The 17,762-nt window shown below is 37.1% G+C and overlaps 1 protein-coding gene across 2 annotated transcripts in view; it reads left to right on the forward strand.

The window, feature by feature from the left end:
• TMEM104 (transmembrane protein 104) overlaps nt 1–17,762 on the forward strand; it is a 102,185-nt gene that overhangs the window by 4,439 nt on the left and 79,984 nt on the right. For both annotated transcript variants that reach the window (XM_060764729.2, XM_060764728.2), the window contains exons 2-6: nt 5,244–5,351; nt 8,891–9,012; nt 12,449–12,530; nt 13,089–13,191; nt 13,737–13,817. In XM_060764729.2, the coding sequence (XP_060620712.2) occupies nt 5,307–5,351; nt 8,891–9,012; nt 12,449–12,530; nt 13,089–13,191; nt 13,737–13,817 (433 nt within the window). In that variant the 5' untranslated portion in view covers nt 5,244–5,306. The remainder of the gene's footprint in view (nt 1–5,243; nt 5,352–8,890; nt 9,013–12,448; nt 12,531–13,088; nt 13,192–13,736; nt 13,818–17,762) is intronic.

A 17,762-nucleotide genomic window follows, 5' to 3' on the forward strand; every position in this document is an offset into this window, starting at 1 on the left:
TTCTGCTTCTTCAGCAGCTGTGGTTGGGGCGTATATTTGGATCACTGTGATGTTGAAAGGCTTTCCTTGCACTCGAATTGAGATCATTCTGTCATTTTTTGGGTTGTATCCAAGCACCGCTTTAGCGAATTTCTTATTAATTATGAAGGCTACTCCATTTCTTCGATGTTCCTCTTGTCCGCAGTAGTAGATCTGGTGGTCATCTGATGTGAAGTGGCCCATTCCAGTCCATTTCAGTTCGCTGATCCCCAGAATGTCTATCTTTAGTCTTGACATCTCACCAATAACAACATCCAATTTGCCCTGGCTCATAGATCTTACATTCCAGGTTCCTATGGTGTGTTGATCTTTAGAGCATCGGATTCGTCGTTCACCTCCAGTACCGTCGGCCGCTAGCCTTCCTTTCGGCTTTGAGCTAGCTGCGTCATCACATCTGGGGCTAGTTGAACTTATCCTCTGCTCCTCCCCAGTAGCATTTTGGCCATCTTCCGACCTGGGAGTCCCATCTTCCAATGGCATATCGACATATCTCTGGTTGTACTGGTCCATTTAGTTTTCTTGGCAAGGATACTGGAGTGGTTTGCCATTGCCTTCCCCAGGGATCACGCTTGGTCTGACCTCTCTGCCACGACCGTCCCGTCTTGGGTGGCCCTTCACGGTTTCGCTCATGACATCATTGAGGTGCTCAAGCTCCAGCGCCCCGACAAGGCGGTGATCCTTTGCTGGAGTACCTATTCATTTATTTAAATAATTTTCCTTGCTCTTAGAGAAAAAAATACTATCAGGGTGACTTACAGGATCCATCAACTGAATAGTCCCTGGCTTACACTTTGTTGAGATAAAAGGGAAGGAACTGGGAAGGGAAAGCATGATGCTAGTAGCTTATTCAGTATGTCTGTTCCAGACCCCAGCATTCTCTCTCTTTTTTTAAAAATAAATTTATTTATTTGAATTTTCCGACACAAGTATAGTACCATCACATCCACTCATTGTTAGAAATTCAGTTACTAAATTACATTCTGGAAACATATCACATACCATATAACACATATCACATTATAATTACCTAGTGCTCTTATCTGTCTCCCCTTCACCTTACCCTTGTGCCTTACGATTTTACACCCCCCCTCCCCCACCCTTCAGGGAACAGTAAATACCTTAATTCAGAACTTAATTTAATTGAACAATTGTATAAAGAGAATGGTTTAGCACCTTGTATCTTTCATTTCCTTCCACTTTTTCTATCAGTCTTTCCCATTTCTGCATCCAAGTTTTCTTAAGTCGGCTTGTTGTGTATTTGCTTCTTTTTTCGTAGATGTACTCGTGGAGCATATATTCTGCTAAATACTCATACCATTTTTTAACCTCCCATTTTCTATAATCTTTCCACCCCAACGCTACAGTTGCTTGGGCAGCTAATATCATGTATTTTATAATTTCCTCCCAGTCTTTGCAATTATCTTTTTTGTCTAATTTCTTTGTAAAAAGTTCTATTTTATTCAAAGCCAGTTTATATCCTATTATTTCTTCCATTTCATTCATTACCTTGCTATAGAACTCTTGTACTCTATCACATTCCCACCACATGTGGGAATAAGAGCCAATTTTCCCACATCCATGCCAACAAAGTTTTGCGGTGTTTTTTGTCATGTGGGCTATTTTAATTGGGGTTCTGTACCATCTAGTCAATAATTTCCTTTGCGTTTCTCTGATCTTTATATGCTTAAGACTTTTAATTGAGTCAATCCAATTTTCTATTTCTAAAACTTTATTATTTAAATCTTCTTTCCATATTTCTATCAAGGCTTGTTTCAAGTTATATTGTATTCCAATTAATTTCTTATAAATAAACCCCATCAGCCCTTTCTCCTTTTCTATTTTCCATTTTAGGATTTGGTCTAGGGCTGTTTCAGGGCCTTCTTTTTTCTTCTCTTTAATGATCTTTTGTTTTAATCCATTCCAAAGAAGCCAATTACCTTGACCGCATTTACCCTTTATTGTCTCCCAATCCTTAATTGTCCCATCTGAGTTCAAGAGGTCTTTTATCAGATTAATTCCATTCTGTTTCAACTTTGTTATAACCTTACCAAATGTCTGTTCTTTTCTATTGTCCAGAAACCCTATTGGGAGTATATCTACCCTATTAATTTGTAGTTTGTTTTGCCATTTTTTCCAACATTCCAAAGATGAGATCAATGGTCCCCCTTTAGTTTCTGTTAAGATTTTTTTATCAACCCGTCCTTTTAAACATAAACAGTAGTTCCATCCATTTATTGCTTTTTCAATTCTAGCCCATCTTCTTGAATCATCAAAATCTAGTTCTATCAGTCTTATTAATTGGCAGGCGTCGAAATAATTCTGTAAATTAGGGGCACCCCATCCTCCATTCTCTTCTAAGGAATAAAATACTGATTTGGGAATACGATTTTTATTTGTTCCTTCTATCCAATTTTTAATCGAAGAATTCCATTTTTGAATAATTTTGATGGGGATACTACATGGGAGTGCTTGGAACAGGAATAAAAATTTGGGGAGAATCACCATTTTAACCATTTTAATTTTGCTTGATATATCCCAATTTTGTTTTTTCCAACTACCCATCTGTTTGTTTATTTTTTTCCATAAGCTATTATAATTAGATTGGATTATATTGTTAAGGTTTTTGGGAATATACACCCAGATATTTTATCTTCTTCTCTCCTAGTTTTATCCCTGTAATACTCTGGATTTCTTTTAACTCTTTAGGAGTCAAATTTTTGTGTAATATTTCCGATTTTTGTATATTAATGGCCAATCCTGATAATTTCTCGAATTTCTTTATCGTATTTGTAACTACCTTTATAAAGTCCTCCTGTGACCCTAATAACACCATGGCGTCGTCTGCAAAAAGGTTGATTTTCATTACTTCTGTCCCTATTTTTATACCTTCAATATTAACATTGTTTCTAATTAGATTAGCTAGGGGTTCTATTGCCAGCGCAAATAGGATGGGGGAAAGAGAGCATCCTTGCTTTGTTCCACTATTAATCTTAATAATTCTTGTTTTGGTCCCATTAATCAATATTTGTGTTTGGTTATCTTTATAGAGTTCCTTTATTATTTCGCAGAATTGTTTTCCCAAATTAAAGTCTTCACAAACTTTATGCAAATATTGATGGTTGACCGTATCGAATGCTTTATACACGTCTAGTTTTAGTAACAAAAGTTTCTCTTTTTCCCTGGTAGCATGATTAATTATATTTAGGATATTTCTTATAGGATCAGCTAATCTTCTATTTTTGATAAACCCATATTGGTCTTCACCTATTAAATTTGGAATTATATCAGCCAATCTATTTGCAAGAAGTTTTGTAAAAATTTTATAATCTACATTGCACAGAGTAATTGGTCTATATGAGTTTGGGTTGGTTTCATCTTTGCTAGGTTTCAGAATTGTAATTATTTCAGATTTCTTCCATGTTCCTGGGATAATTTTATTTTTTAATATCTCATTGAATAAAATTTCTAAATGAGGGGTAATTTCTAAATTGAATATTTTGTAAAAATTAGACGTAAAGCCATCCGGTCCAGGAGAGGAGTTTGGTTTAAGATTGTTAATGACCTCTTCGATTTCCTTACTAGTGATAGGTCTATTCAGTTTTGATTGTGCTTGGAGGTCTAATTTTCTCGTGATAATTCCCTCAGCTTTCTCAATTTCTTTATCCGAATATAAATTTTCATAATAACTAGCCATTATTTCTCTCAAATCCTCCTCTTTGGTTTTCATTTGTCCTTTTGCATCTTTTAATTTTACTATCTTATTCCTTCCTTTCCTTGATTTAAGGTAGCTAGCTAATCTTTTAGTATTATTTATGGAGTTAATTTGGAAATCATTTTTTACAAACAGGTATTTTTTTGTTAATTCAATTTCCTCTAACTCTTCTATTATCTTCCTATTCTCCTTCCATCTTTCCTTATTTTGATCTGTTGGGGTTTTTTTGAAAATTTTGAAATAGTTTATCCCCTTTCTGTTTTACCTCCTCTTTTTTTTGTTTTAATTTTTTAATACCTATTTCCATTGTGATACATTTCCCTCTAATAACGGCTTTGAATGCATCCCAAATTATATTTTCTTTTAAATCAGGGGATCTATTAATTTCAAAGAATTGCTTGATTTCCGCTTTTAGCTCTTGTTTATCCTGTTCCTTGGCTGTTACTAGTGGATTAAATCTCCATTTACATTCCTTTCTCCTACTTATGTTACCCACTCTAAGAAAAAGAGGGCATGATCTCCTGGCCACCTATTCCCAACTGATGTCTCCACAATTGGTAACACATTATCATTACCAATAAGGAAATAATCTAGAGTGGAAAAGGAATTATGCCTAGCAGAGTAATATGTGGGGGTGTCGACCCCAGCATTCTCAAGATTGCACTGTCCTCATCTTCTGTATGGGGCATGTTCTTTCTTAACTTTCATTTGTCTCATTTCTACTCTTCTACTGATTCTTTTCCTATTTTTGCTTTATCTTCATGAGTTCAAGTTTAATTTGCTTCTTTCCTTTCCACAGGGCAAGATAATTCTTTACAGGTTACAGACTAATACTTGATAGTTTAGTTTTCTTTTAGCACTCTATTCTGAAACATGTCTAAATAATAATTCATATGATTGTAGTCTCAGCCTCCCACTTCGTGATCCTTGCGTACAAAGAGAGATGAGACAAATTGTTTGTTCCTGTTTTCCAGAATCAACATTTTATTGCTGAATTACTGGCTTGAACACTTTACATCTGTGTAAAGTCCAGTTTGTGGGGGGGGGGGGGGGTCATCATTTATGATACGGGAAAAGGGGGGAATCCTCTTTCAACCCCCCGCCCCTAAAATACATATCCTTTTCTGTCTAGCTCCCCTTTTGGAGTCCTCCCGTATAATGGAACAGTACCGCCTATTCTATTGGGTTTTTTAAAGGTAGCGGTGTATATTTATGAATTAATAGAGGAAGGTTTCATTTTACTTTGAGGGGATGGCATGCGTGAAAGGTTGATAGCCCAGAAATGAAAATTGTGTTAGCTTGCTCATAGGAATGAGGAATTTTGGGTTGAAATGCAAGCACCTGCTGGGATATGTTTATCTGTTTATTTTCAAGGGAAGGCAAACAAATTCTACACATCTAGACTTGCACCAGTGCATGATGATGATGATCTGTATCTGATGTCTTGCATTAAAGGCTGTTGTTCTAAAAACAGCTCTCATATTTCTTTCAGGTTAGTGGTGGCAGGATCCAAAGGGAGTGATTTCTCTATCTCAGCTATTCCATTTCATTGAACATGGCTGGAGGAATCACGGATACAGGGGAGCTGTATTCTCCTTATGTGAGTATTTAGTGTTTGTATTTTTTCGTGTTGCAGTTTTGTATTTGGCCAGATGTTTAAAAATTGCCCTTTTATGTAACACATGTTTTTGCTTGTTCCTGGTTGCCAGAATGAACATTTTATTGCTGAATTATTGGCTTGAACACTTTACATCTGTGTTAAAATGTGTCAAGGGAGAAGCACATTTGTTTGCTCTGTTCACCCACACATGCTCTAAACGTCTAAAGCCTTCTGGAGTTAATGCTTCTTGTGTCACTGAAAAAACAAACTGCTCTGATATTTATGTAATTTGGCATATAGAATTAAATATAAATGTATGCCTTTATGCCACTAAATCTACGTCATTTGACATTGTTGCTTACAAGGGCAATAACATGACACACAATTATATGTTAGGATGACAATAAGGAAAAAAGTCCAAAGATCAGAAGCAAAAGTAAGCAAGTAACTTTAGTGGGTAGGGTTACTAAAGAGAAGTTAGGTTCTATCTAGTAGTTGCCTCCTGAGGCACAGAGAAGGGATTTTCATTTATTCCCCTCTCTTTAGTCCCTTGTGCTCTTCTGTAGAAGAGGCCACAGACCAAAAGGAGAATTTTGGAAGAACGAGCCTCCTGTGAATGGAAAGATAGTGTTAAATATAACCTAGAATCTTCAAAGCAATTTTTGAACTGATTTGACTATGGCTTATGGGCAGCATCAGTGAAGCAGAGAGGATCTGACCCTTTAAGCTTACTAGATCAGAGACTTTCTACGAATTGTATGTACATCCATCTGAACTCTTCAAGAGAAGAGCAGTGTTTAAATGCAATTGAAAAAGCTCAATTCTGTTTATGTAATATTAGGAGGGTGGTGTTTTTAATATTAGGAGGGTGGATCTCCCATTGTTAGCCCCAGCTTCTTGCAATCTAGCAGTTAGAAAATATGCAAATGTGTGTAGATCAATAGGTACTGCTATGGTGGGAAGGTAACGGTGCTCCATGCAGTCATGCTGGCCACATGAGCTTGGAGGTGTCTATGAACAACACTGGCTTTTCAGCTTAGAAATGGAGATGAGCATCAACCCCCAGGGTCGGACACAACTAGACTAAATGTCAGAGGAAAATCTTTACCTTTCCTATGGCAAAAAAATGTAAATCTAAATCATTCTCCTACATGGGTTTCAGGCTTTTCCGAAACCTTGACACATACATAAGTTGCTTTTTTTATTTTTCAAAGCAATTGGAAACAACAGGTATGAACAATTCCCAAGGCTTTTGGGTACATTTTTATAGCATGTTTGAATTCACATAATGTTTTATTCTGGTAAACTGTTCATCACATACTGCAAAGTTTCTTTTTTCTTTTAAATTGTGTGGCTCTTCAGAGCTCTGTCTTCTTTCCCTTGTTTGAGATGTTGCAATAATCTATATCTCTCATTCGTTGTAATTTACAATGGGGAACTCCCCTCCTGAGCGTCTAAACTTTCAGACGATCCATACGCAACCTCAGAGGTCTAACTTCTTTCCCTCATTTGAGACATTGAAATAATCTGTTTCTCTAACATGAAGTCTTGCAATACAATTGCTTAAACTATCATGATGTAAACTTAATAAGAACCGAGAGAAACTGGATAGTTTTGGAAGCAGTACAAAGAATAGATGAGAAGTACATGTTTACAGTATATAAAGAATTTTTCCAGCTTGCCAGTAGACTGTATCCTTTCTTCTAATATATAACTCATCACAGCTTTCTGACAAATCTGTTTTCTGTGGTTTTTTGACTGCAAGTCTGAGAAAACATTAATCGGATGGTGATATTTTCTGGTATACTCAATCCATGGAAGATCGATCTCAGTCTCTAGGAGAAAATTAGATTCTCAAGACGTTAAATTACCAAGAATCTTCTGGATTCAAAATTATAGTATTGCAATAATTTACAATAGAGAGAATGCTAACAAATTGAAACTAAAGATCTGAGTCAGGAAATAATACAGAATTCTTCATGACATGACTTCAGTGTGGCAAGCTTTTCATGTGACTGTTCTCTCATATAGACATGATTATTTAAATTGCCAGCTTCCATCTGCTTTCCCACTAAACAAATATGGCAATGAAATTACTTCTCAGATTCCTATTTGGCTTATTGTTGAGTTTAGATGCTCCGGAGGGGAGCTCTCCATCGTAAATTATAACGAATGAGAGATACAGATTATTGCAACGTCTCAAACAAGGAAAATAATTTGTGGTATATCCATGTTGTTGTTCATTCGTTCAGTCGTCTCTGACTCTTCGTGACCTCATGGACCAGCCCACGCCAGAGCTCCCTGTCGGCCGTCACCACCCCCAGCTCCTTCAAGGTCAGTCCAGTCACTTCAAGGATGCCATCCATCCATCTTGCCCTTGGTCGGCCCCTCTTCCTTTTGCCTTCCACTTTCCCCAGCATCATTGTCTTCTCTAGGCTTTGCTGTCTCCTCATGATGTGGCCAAAGTACTTCAACTTTGTCTCTAGTGTTATACCCCATATAATGAAGTAGTTGCATGAAAATTTTTGAGGAACTACACAAAAAACTGTAAGGCTTTTGATTTTCTAAGGATTTTTCACTTTTTGTGCCAAATGAGGAAATGGTATGGATTGTGCAAATTAAGTCCTTTCATAGAGGAGGGTTAGTCACCTGATAGAACTCACGTGATATTTAAAGCTCATATGATGTATCGAGTTTATCTCTTAATCAGCAGATTTGGTCTTTCTCTTCAAAGTTAGTTTCTAAGACAAGAATGTATTGGTTTAATCTGTATCCTGCTTCGTCCTGAAGGCTTGAATGGAAAACAGTAACAGTTGAGAGACTGAAAGGCATATGGTGGATTGTGTGTGCCAGTTGCTCCTGCCTACTGGCCCACCTGATACTAACCTCAGCCCTTTAATTTGCTGTGTAGTACTTGAAATTTTGGGAGACCTTGGCCTCCCAAAATATATTATATTTTGGGAGTATATTATAGTATATATATACTCCCAAAGTATATTATAGACTACAACTCTTTTACCATCAGTCATGTTGAGCAGAATTGCTAGACGAAAGTATATGTGGAAACATAGGTTCCCTACCCCGATGGAGTCTGTGGCATTGTCCTAATGTAATGTGAGCTAATAGATATTTCTTTACCGATCTTCTGAAACTTCACAGTGCCTCAGTTTAGATTGATGTGAAGTCGCTTTTTGCCCTTTTTGGATTGGCCTCATTCTGACATGAGATTGGGCATCATGCTCTGAAGACTGAAGGGGTGTTTTTTAGAATTGGAAGTGATGTTGTTGGATCTGAAAGTTATTTGTAATGGATTTTAGAGCAAGTTCTTCCTGGTTGCCCTCAGTAGTGCTAAATGTTGAATCCTACCAGTCCCTTTCCCCCGTACATTGCAGGTTTTTTTTTTAATACCCCCTACTTACTAGATAGTTTTTCAAAATTGATGTCTCAAGGTGGAGTCAATTGGATCCAGGAATCCAATGGGTTATGCACACTGATCACTTTAAATCCCTAGGTTTTTAACACAATGTTTGTAATTGCAGGTGGGCCTGGTTTACATGTTCAATCTGATAGTTGGGACAGGAGCTTTAACAATGCCAAAAGCCTTTGCTGCAGCCGGTTGGCTTGTCAGCCTCATCCTGATAATGTTTCTAGCATTTATGAGGTAAGATTATGCTTCATATCACCTCTATTAAAAATCAGTTAAGAACTTCCATTAGGCAAAAGTAAAACTGGTGTCCAAGTAATACAGTTCTTGCAGCAACTTTCTTAATGTGATTTCATTGAATAAGATGTTATAAGGCACTTGCAGTTATTCTAGATGATATTTTTGTCTGATTCATTTGTTGTATGAGGGATGGAAATGGGTTAAATTGCACATTTATTCCTACCCATTTGGCATATCATTTGTGAATCTGATGCCATCAGAGGATCACACATAGCTGCAATGCACAAATAATGTGTTCACATGTGTGTCTACAAGCACATCACACAGATTCCATCAAAGGTATTGCTTATAGTCAGTATCCCAGATAAGTTATTAATTGTATAATATGATTCTTTTCTTATTGGTGGTTATCTTTGTACACTATGTCTGTATGTTTATATAATATACATCCTGCTCCTCTTTACAAAGAACATAGCCCAACTCACAAACAGATTTTTTTAACTTGCCTGGTATTTAGCAGTACAAAAAACAAGGAATGAAAAGCATGCTCTTTGTGTAGGATAGTATTCCAGATAAGCATAGCATCTAATTGGGGCTAATGGCTGCCTAATGCAGAGATGGGGAAAATTGGCAGTCCAGAGTTTGTTGCAGTGCACCTTCTGTCAGACCAACTAGCATTAAAAGCAGCGATAGAGGACTAGAGTTGCAGTACAGCAGCATTCCCTGATTTGAAGGATAGATGGAGTCAGTAGTCGACATGCCGGTTTTAAATTGCATGTATAACATGTTTTCCTCCATCCTTTTAATAGTATTTCATAACTAAATTAGATTATTAGCTAGTGGGTAGATAGCTCATAGTTGACTATTTCATTATCATATGAGTATGGTTCAACTTTTAGAAAGGATGTTTTGATCGGTATGTTGACAAACTTGAAAAGTAGGTAATTAAAGTGTGATTTCTCTGATAGTAATGCATATACGTATAGTTCTAATCCATAATATGCTCCCCTCAAAGTTAGAAGGAGAGACACAACCTTAGAGACTAATTTCTTTCCTGAGTTGTCTGTGCCTTGTGGACATCTTGGATTGTGGAGCAGCGGGTATACATCCCACATATACTCACATATAAAATTCACAGGGCAGATTGAGTTCAAATGCAGGTTCTTTTGAATAATTTTCAGAGATAGAGGAAGCAAGAGTTTCTCCTTGCTCCTGGGAATCTTTTTTTTTTAATAGCCCAAGAATGTAGGTGCAAGATGGACAAGAAAAACACGAAGTGGAGAACTAAACTAATTTTTTCCCTAATACTTAAGCAGAGGCTGGATGGCCATCTGTCAGGGGTGATTTGAATGCAATATTCCTGCTTCTTGGCAGGGGGTTGGACTGGATGGCCCATGAGGTCTCTTCCAACTCTTTGATTCTATGATTCTATGACTTAGTGTACCCCCTAAACCTCTGGTCAGCTTTTGATGAAGTAGCAGCACCTGGAAATTAATACACTAAGTACTGTATTTTATCATGACCTTCCCTTTTGGGAGTCCCAGTTTTGGTCTTAAAAAATTCTTTGCATAATAGTCGCACTCCCTTTTCTTGTCCATTTCGTGATGCAGCAGGGATATGTAAAGGATTACAATTACATGCTTTCTATCAGCTTTGTAATGTTTTCTGCAGGTACCAGGTAGCTTGAGAATGGTTAGTGTGATATTTCCATTCCTCTTTTTTGTATTTTGGCTTCCTAATATCATCCAGAGAATGATTGGTGCAGTAAAACAATGTGGGGAAAATCATTACCCAGGCTCCTGGAAGGACCTACTATGCTCTAATCCTAGCAAGACTAATTTCTTATTCAGACTTGATAAATGAGTTCGGCTTGTGAAGCAATAAGAAATCAGTTTTGAGGTTTAAATAAGATTGATTTCAATTTTTACTATATATGAGAGAAGGATCTTAAAGGGCCATTTAGCTGAGGTAATGACAATTTAATTTTAAGATCTACAAAGCAAACTGTAATGGTGAATGGGAATTACAGAGGATGCCCTGTTTTTGACCATTGTCCTGTTTTCAAACTTTTAAGAAAGTAATTGTGCCCAAGTAATTTAACTGTTAACACAGTTGTAGCCCATTCAGTGTTGTGCTTCAGTCATATTTCCCATCCAAAGATGTAAGCCAGGATTAGGAAATTTGGTGCCCTGTCAATGTCATTGGACTGCAACTCCCATTATGGCATTCTGCCAGATCTTGATAGGAATTAGAGTTCAACTTCTGGAGGGCCACAAGTTACATCGTATAATGACAAATGATAACCCTCCCCCCCCCATGATTGTGCATTATTATCATGATGTAATTTCTGTGTTAGTAGATAACTGTTACTACTACAATGATGATGGCATTTATTTATACCCTGCTTTTCTTTCTTGAGGCCAAAAGCAACTAAGATAACAAGATCAATGGTATAGTGAAGTATCTGTGAAACGTGCTTTATCTTAGGATTTCTGTTCAAATTAGATTTAATTTTGTAGTTCTTTGAAGATTTGGGGGATAACATTTACTGAGATATCATGAAGCAGACATTCTCATCCAGCCAATAGAGGTAGCACAATTGTGTAGTCATGATCTTTTGATGCTGTTTTCTTTAGTTAATGTTTTCAGGAGACATTCCCAATGAATTGCATTTCTTCTGTATTAGTTTTTCTCCTGCTATTAGTATGCTGTGTGGGAGTTTTGCTCGAACTCATTCTGTTCAACCTTGCTATTAAGAGAGCAATGAGATGTGATGAAGAGCAGGCAAATGTATGGCTCACGCGTCCCATGAATGACAGTGTCTGTAAGATTTGCTAGGACCATGCAAGTGGGAAGAACTGAACCTTCTTCACTTGCCCTTCTTTCTGTATTCCATTGCTTTGGGTATTTTTTTCCATAGCCCATTTCAGTTCCAGTATTGAAGGGCCCTTCCACACCCCTATATCCCAAGATATCAAGGCAGAAAATCCTACATTATCTGAGTATGTACTCAGATAACCCAGTTCAAAGCAGATATTGTTAGATTTTCTACCTTGATATTCTGGGATATAGCGTTGTGTGGAAGGGCCCCAAGTCATGAGGTTTTTATAGGCCATTTGAAGGCATTCGCACACACAAGCTTAGGGGAGCTGAACTGGGAGGCAAAAATGAATTGTGAGGAACTGCATCCTATGGGCTTGGACCTCCTTGGGTCTTTAGAGTGCCACCCCTGTATTTATCCATGAACAGGAAAAAATGTGTAAAATCTTATGTGAGCAGCCCTTAATGTGTCTTATCTAGTTGTAATTCTTAATACATCTTATCGTTTCCTTCAAAATGTAATGACTTGAGGACTGAATGGGTTGGGATGGGATATTGAAAATCATTCTCACTGTACTTGCGTAATTGGTATCTTATTTTTTTTTCTTGCTAGTTATATGACTACAACATTTGTAATTGAGGCCATGGCTTCAGCAAATGCTCATCTTCGCTGGAAGAGAATGGAAAAGCACAAGGTTTGTGTAGCGTGTTCTAATTTGTTTTCTCGTCTTATTGGTCTATTGCTAAATTCCTGCTGTCTTATTCCATGTTTCATTTTACATGTTTGGCTTTAAGAAATGCCAGTAAATTCTTCACTGTCTCGGAAAACTTGTTTCATCACAAATGTACTCTTTTTTGCCATTGGCATGGGAGAGCAATATAATTAAGGATACAAAAGATACATAAGCATATTAACTTGCAGAAGGAGAGATTTGGTTCAAATCCAATTGCTAATCCCAACTACAGGAAATCCAAAGAAATTATGGCATTTACATGCATCCCTGTCTTGACACGAAGGTGGGGTAAAAATCAAGTAAATAAATGAAATAATAAAAACTTGAATGACTTTTAACTTTGTAAAGGATTCATTAGATTTTTTGTGCTGAAACTAGTACTAGCAATGCGAAGGAGACCCTAGTTCTTTCTTCTACCTAGAAACATTTGCTTTTTAGTGCTTGACATCCTATTTATTGTCCAATTTCTTCAATAATTCTAGATTTTGTTCACTTCATACTGATTTCTTACTCTTTTAGGAAGATGATGAGGAAGAAGATTCTTCATCTGGAGTTTCCGATAGTGACATTCTCCTCCCAGATGGCTATGAGCGGTCAGAGACGCGGCCTATCCTATCTATTCGTTAGTATCAAATTGATTCATATTTCAATATACTGTGTGAGAAACAGCATGCAGTTTCCTAAAAGTTGGTTTCTGATATGGAGGAAAACTTTAAAAGTTACTTTATGTTTTTCCTGCATCTGTCATAACAGATGTACATGTCCACAAACATCTTTACTCTAAGAGGACCACAATTACAACTGTTTTTAAGCTCAAGGAAACATGAAACCACTGAGATGCCCCATCTTCCTCATGGCTTCCTTCTGTGGGGTCACAATTGTACAGCAATGCTCTATAGTGAACCTCTGAGTTGTTAAGACTACATCATAACTCATGACAATTACCGTTCTGTTAATGAATGTACAAAACTTAATTGCAGACATGCTCTTATTTGTTTTCCTTCATTGCACATACCTGTATTAATATTGTCTGCTCTCCTGCTAAGAATTTCTGCAACGTACTCATAAACTTGGAGAAAGTTATGGTAAAATGGATCATGGCTTCAGAGAATGACTCTTCCTTATTTTGAGATAAGAGCTAAGAGTTTCTTTTCTTTTAACCTATAGAAAGACGAGGAGCACCTAATATTTTTGAAATCTCTGAAAGAGTGGAGATGGGTCAGATGGCTTCCCTATTCTTCAACAAAGGTAACTACTTCTGAGTCACAAGACATGGCTCCTGTTGGATATGTTGGTTTCCAATTGGCTATGTGATGTTAGTTTTCCTTCAGTTACATTTCCTTAACAGTGTTTAATACTCTTCCTCAGAGCAATGACAGTTTCAAATAATACATCATTTGTATACAGCCTATTGTATTATCAGTTGTAGAAACTAGAATATTACTGAAATGTTTCAAAACAAAAAGTTGGCTTAAATCTAGTTGACCTGCTTCTGTGATAGGAAAGTATATATTTTTGATCTGAAGGTTCTATCTCTATTATCTTCTAATTTTGCCAAGAAAAAGAAAATTTAGAGTTAAAAGGAGTAATATCTAAGACTGCTGACCAAAAGGTCGGCGGTTTGAATCCAGGGAGTGGGGTGAGCTCCCATCTGTTAGCTCCAGCTTCTCATGCGGGGACATGAGAGAAGCCTCCCCAGGAAAGTAAAACATCCTGGCTTCTCCTGTGCAACATCCTTGAAGATGGCCAATTTTCTCATATCAGAAGCAGCTGGCAGTTTCTCAAGTCACTCCTAACACACACAAATCTAAGTTGTAGATCATGGTCTTTGACTCTGGTTTCACATTAGACATAGGAAATACAGTCAACCCTCCACATTTGTGGGTTTGATTTTTGTAGATTGGATTATTCACAACTTAAAATGTTCTCTTTGGGAATCTCTAGGTTTTTCGGTGTGACTCTATGGTCAGCTTCAGGTCAAAGGTGACCATAGAGTTGTGCAGGAGAACCTAGAGATTTGTTCTTTTGGGTAAAAAAACCCTGGGTTTTTATGTGCTTTTCCCCATTTTCACAGAAGTCCTGTCTCCCTAACCCCAGTGAACGTGGAAGACTAACTATATACCTTTCAGTAGTATTTATAGATGTAATGAAGAGTTTGAAAAATACATGTGATGATGTAGGGGTAGAATTCAAATGTAGATAATGGACTTTTGATGATGCTTGATTTATCTTAAAAGGACAATTTTAGAATTTAAAACTGGTAGTAGCCAGACTGTGGACAGCCAACTGACTGGGTGAATCTGCTGTAGTTAAATATCTTATTTTTAAAAACAGTAAAGATTTTAACTTGCATGCCATTCTTTACCTGTTTGATATTAGATTTTGTACTCTGTTTATGTGATGTGTATCATCTGGTTCAAGGCACTGGATGTCTTACTTCTTAATGTAGTTGTTTAGATGCATTCTCCCATGTTCTTCTCTTCTGCTTCTTTCATTCTCACTTACTTGTGCCTGTCATAATGAAAACTTGGGCACAAGACAGTGAGAATTAAAGGTTACCTCTGTGTGAGTCTGGATAATAGGTCTCTAGAAGAAAATGTCTCCAGAAAACTACAAAAGCACTGAATTTTAACTGAGAACACTCTCTGTAACTTTAAGGTATAGAAAGGTTTTATAACTAATTTAGCATTAGCATTAGTAATTTTCTTTTTTGTGATTGGCTCGCTCTGTTAAATGGGACAACTGTTCTGGAAAAGATCTAGTGGTTAGCTAGCTACTGTAACCCATTTGTAAATGAAAGCCCTATTGGGTGCATCTCAGTGTAGAAGAAGGAAGATGGTGTTGACTTTGGGATCTGTAATAAATTTTGGAAGCAATACTGCCATATTAAATAAACCAATGAGTGACGTCTAATTTATTATACAGATGTATCCTTAATTAATGCCATTTTTGGGAAACAGTATCTGAGACTGTAGAAAAGCTTCAGTTGAAATTAAAAGTGGGTTGTTTCATAGGATGGTGTGATTACATCCAGTTTTCCGAAGAGATAGTCAGTTTTAATATAAAAAGGAAGCAGAGGAAAAGTCTTTTGGAACATCTAATGCTGACAGTTGTATTTTGGTAGAACCTCACTGCTTCCTCAGATGCATTCATTTGTAGGTTGTTTTAGGTTTTCCGGGCTATATGGCCGTGTTCTAGAGGCATTTTCTCCTGACGTTTCGCCTGCATCTATGGCAAGCATCCTCAGAGGTAGTGAGGTCTGTTGGAAGTAGGAAAATGGGTTTATATATCTGTGGAAAGTCTACATAGGGACCACCAAACGCAGCGCCCAAACACGAATCAAGGAACATGAAAGGCACTGCAGACTACTCCAACAGAGAAGTCAGCCATAGCAGAGCACCTGATGAACCAACCTGGACACAGCATATTATCTGAGAACACAGAAATGCTGGACCACTCTCACAACCACCATGTCAGACTACACAGAGAAGCCATTGAAATCCACAAGCATGTGGACAATTTCAACAGAAAGGAAGTAAGCATGAAAATGAACAAAATCTGGTTACTGGTATTAAAAAACTCAAAAATTACAACAGCAAAACAACAGAGAGTAAACAATCAGTAAACTTCTCAAAGAAAGATTCCCCCAGGCACTCCCAAGCCATTAAATGCTAATCAAGGTGGTCAGTTGAAACATTCACACCTAGCTCCAGCAGACAAAAGTCCTTTGTCCCACCCTGGTCTTTCCACAGATATATAAACCCATTTTCTTACTTCCAACAAACCTCACTACCTCTGAGGATGCTTGCCATAGATGCAGGCGAAACGTCAGGAGAAAATGCTTCTAGAACATGGCCATATAGCCCGGAAAACCTACAACAACCCAGTGATTCCTCCATGAAAGCCTTCGACAATACATTCATTTGTGTTGATAAATAACTTCACCCAGTAGAGGGTGCTCAAATCATACATGTGAATTCTGAACCAAAGCTGTTTCTTAAGAAAAAAACACAAAGCAAAATTGCTAAATACTTTTTTGTGATCTAGATATACACAACTCTACATATATTTTCCACCCTTTCCACTTGCAGAGCATTTTCATAGCCTGTCATAATGAAAACATGAGCACAAGTCAGTGAGAGGGAGAAGACTGAATCATAATTACAAGAGCTACGATGAAAGAAATGTTCCCTCAAAGCCAGGGATGTCCTTGACTGTGATTTCTGCAGCTGAATTTGTAAAATGACACCTTGTCACTTCACAATTTTGAAAGACCATGTTAGTTTCAGATACACATTGTCAAACATGGCATTTAATGACAAGAGTATCAGAAGATTTTTTGTGAGAAATAATTCAGTCTTACGAAGTTGTTAAATATTTATTTATTATTTATTAGGAAACTTCTATATCACCTTGCTCTGAGGACCCAAGGCGGTTTACAACAACAGCTAAATATGCATTAAACCATTAAAATAACTCCATATGTTCCCGCTGAACAAAAAGGGAACATATGAAAGGAATAAAACCATATGAAATTCCCAGGAAGATAAAATTTGATTATAAAGTACAATTTCTAAGAGTTATGTAAATAGATCAGAGTTGTCCGATCTATTACTGAATTGTAATACGGATCTGAAAAAACTGGCCTTGAATCTATACTCTTTACTTTTGATGTTTTTTCCCCACCCTTGTCTCTCTGACATTTCTTTTCTTGTCAATCTAAATAATCAGTATAAACAAATTTGTATCATACAATTCAATATAAATTGGAGAAATTAGAATGCTTTTTGTGGGTAAAAATATATTTGCCCTACTTTTAATAGTTCATAGAAAAAACTGTTTTGTTGACTGCACAGATCAACAGACTACTTTAGTAAGCACCCCATTGTGCAGTGCTAAACTAGAGGTATTATTTGCACAGAGTCCTTTTCACCATATTGGATGACAATATCTAAACCAATCTCTAGCTTACCAGAGACCTCCCTATGTGTTTTCTCTTGGTGGAGTACCAGAAATTGTCAGCCATCATAAGTGTGTTCAGTTCTCTTAATTCATCTCTCACTGTAGAAAATATCAGCCCTTGTGCATTTGAACTGTGTCAAAATTTCTGTTTATTCAGTAAAGTGAAATTGCACCTTTCTTTTCTGCACATTGTGGCTTTATTTGAGCTTGAAACAAGGGTGTGAATCCTCA

This window comes from Anolis sagrei, chromosome 2 (assembly GCF_037176765.1).
Source record: "Anolis sagrei isolate rAnoSag1 chromosome 2, rAnoSag1.mat, whole genome shotgun sequence".
Classification (NCBI taxonomy): domain Eukaryota; kingdom Metazoa; phylum Chordata; class Lepidosauria; order Squamata; family Dactyloidae; genus Anolis; species Anolis sagrei.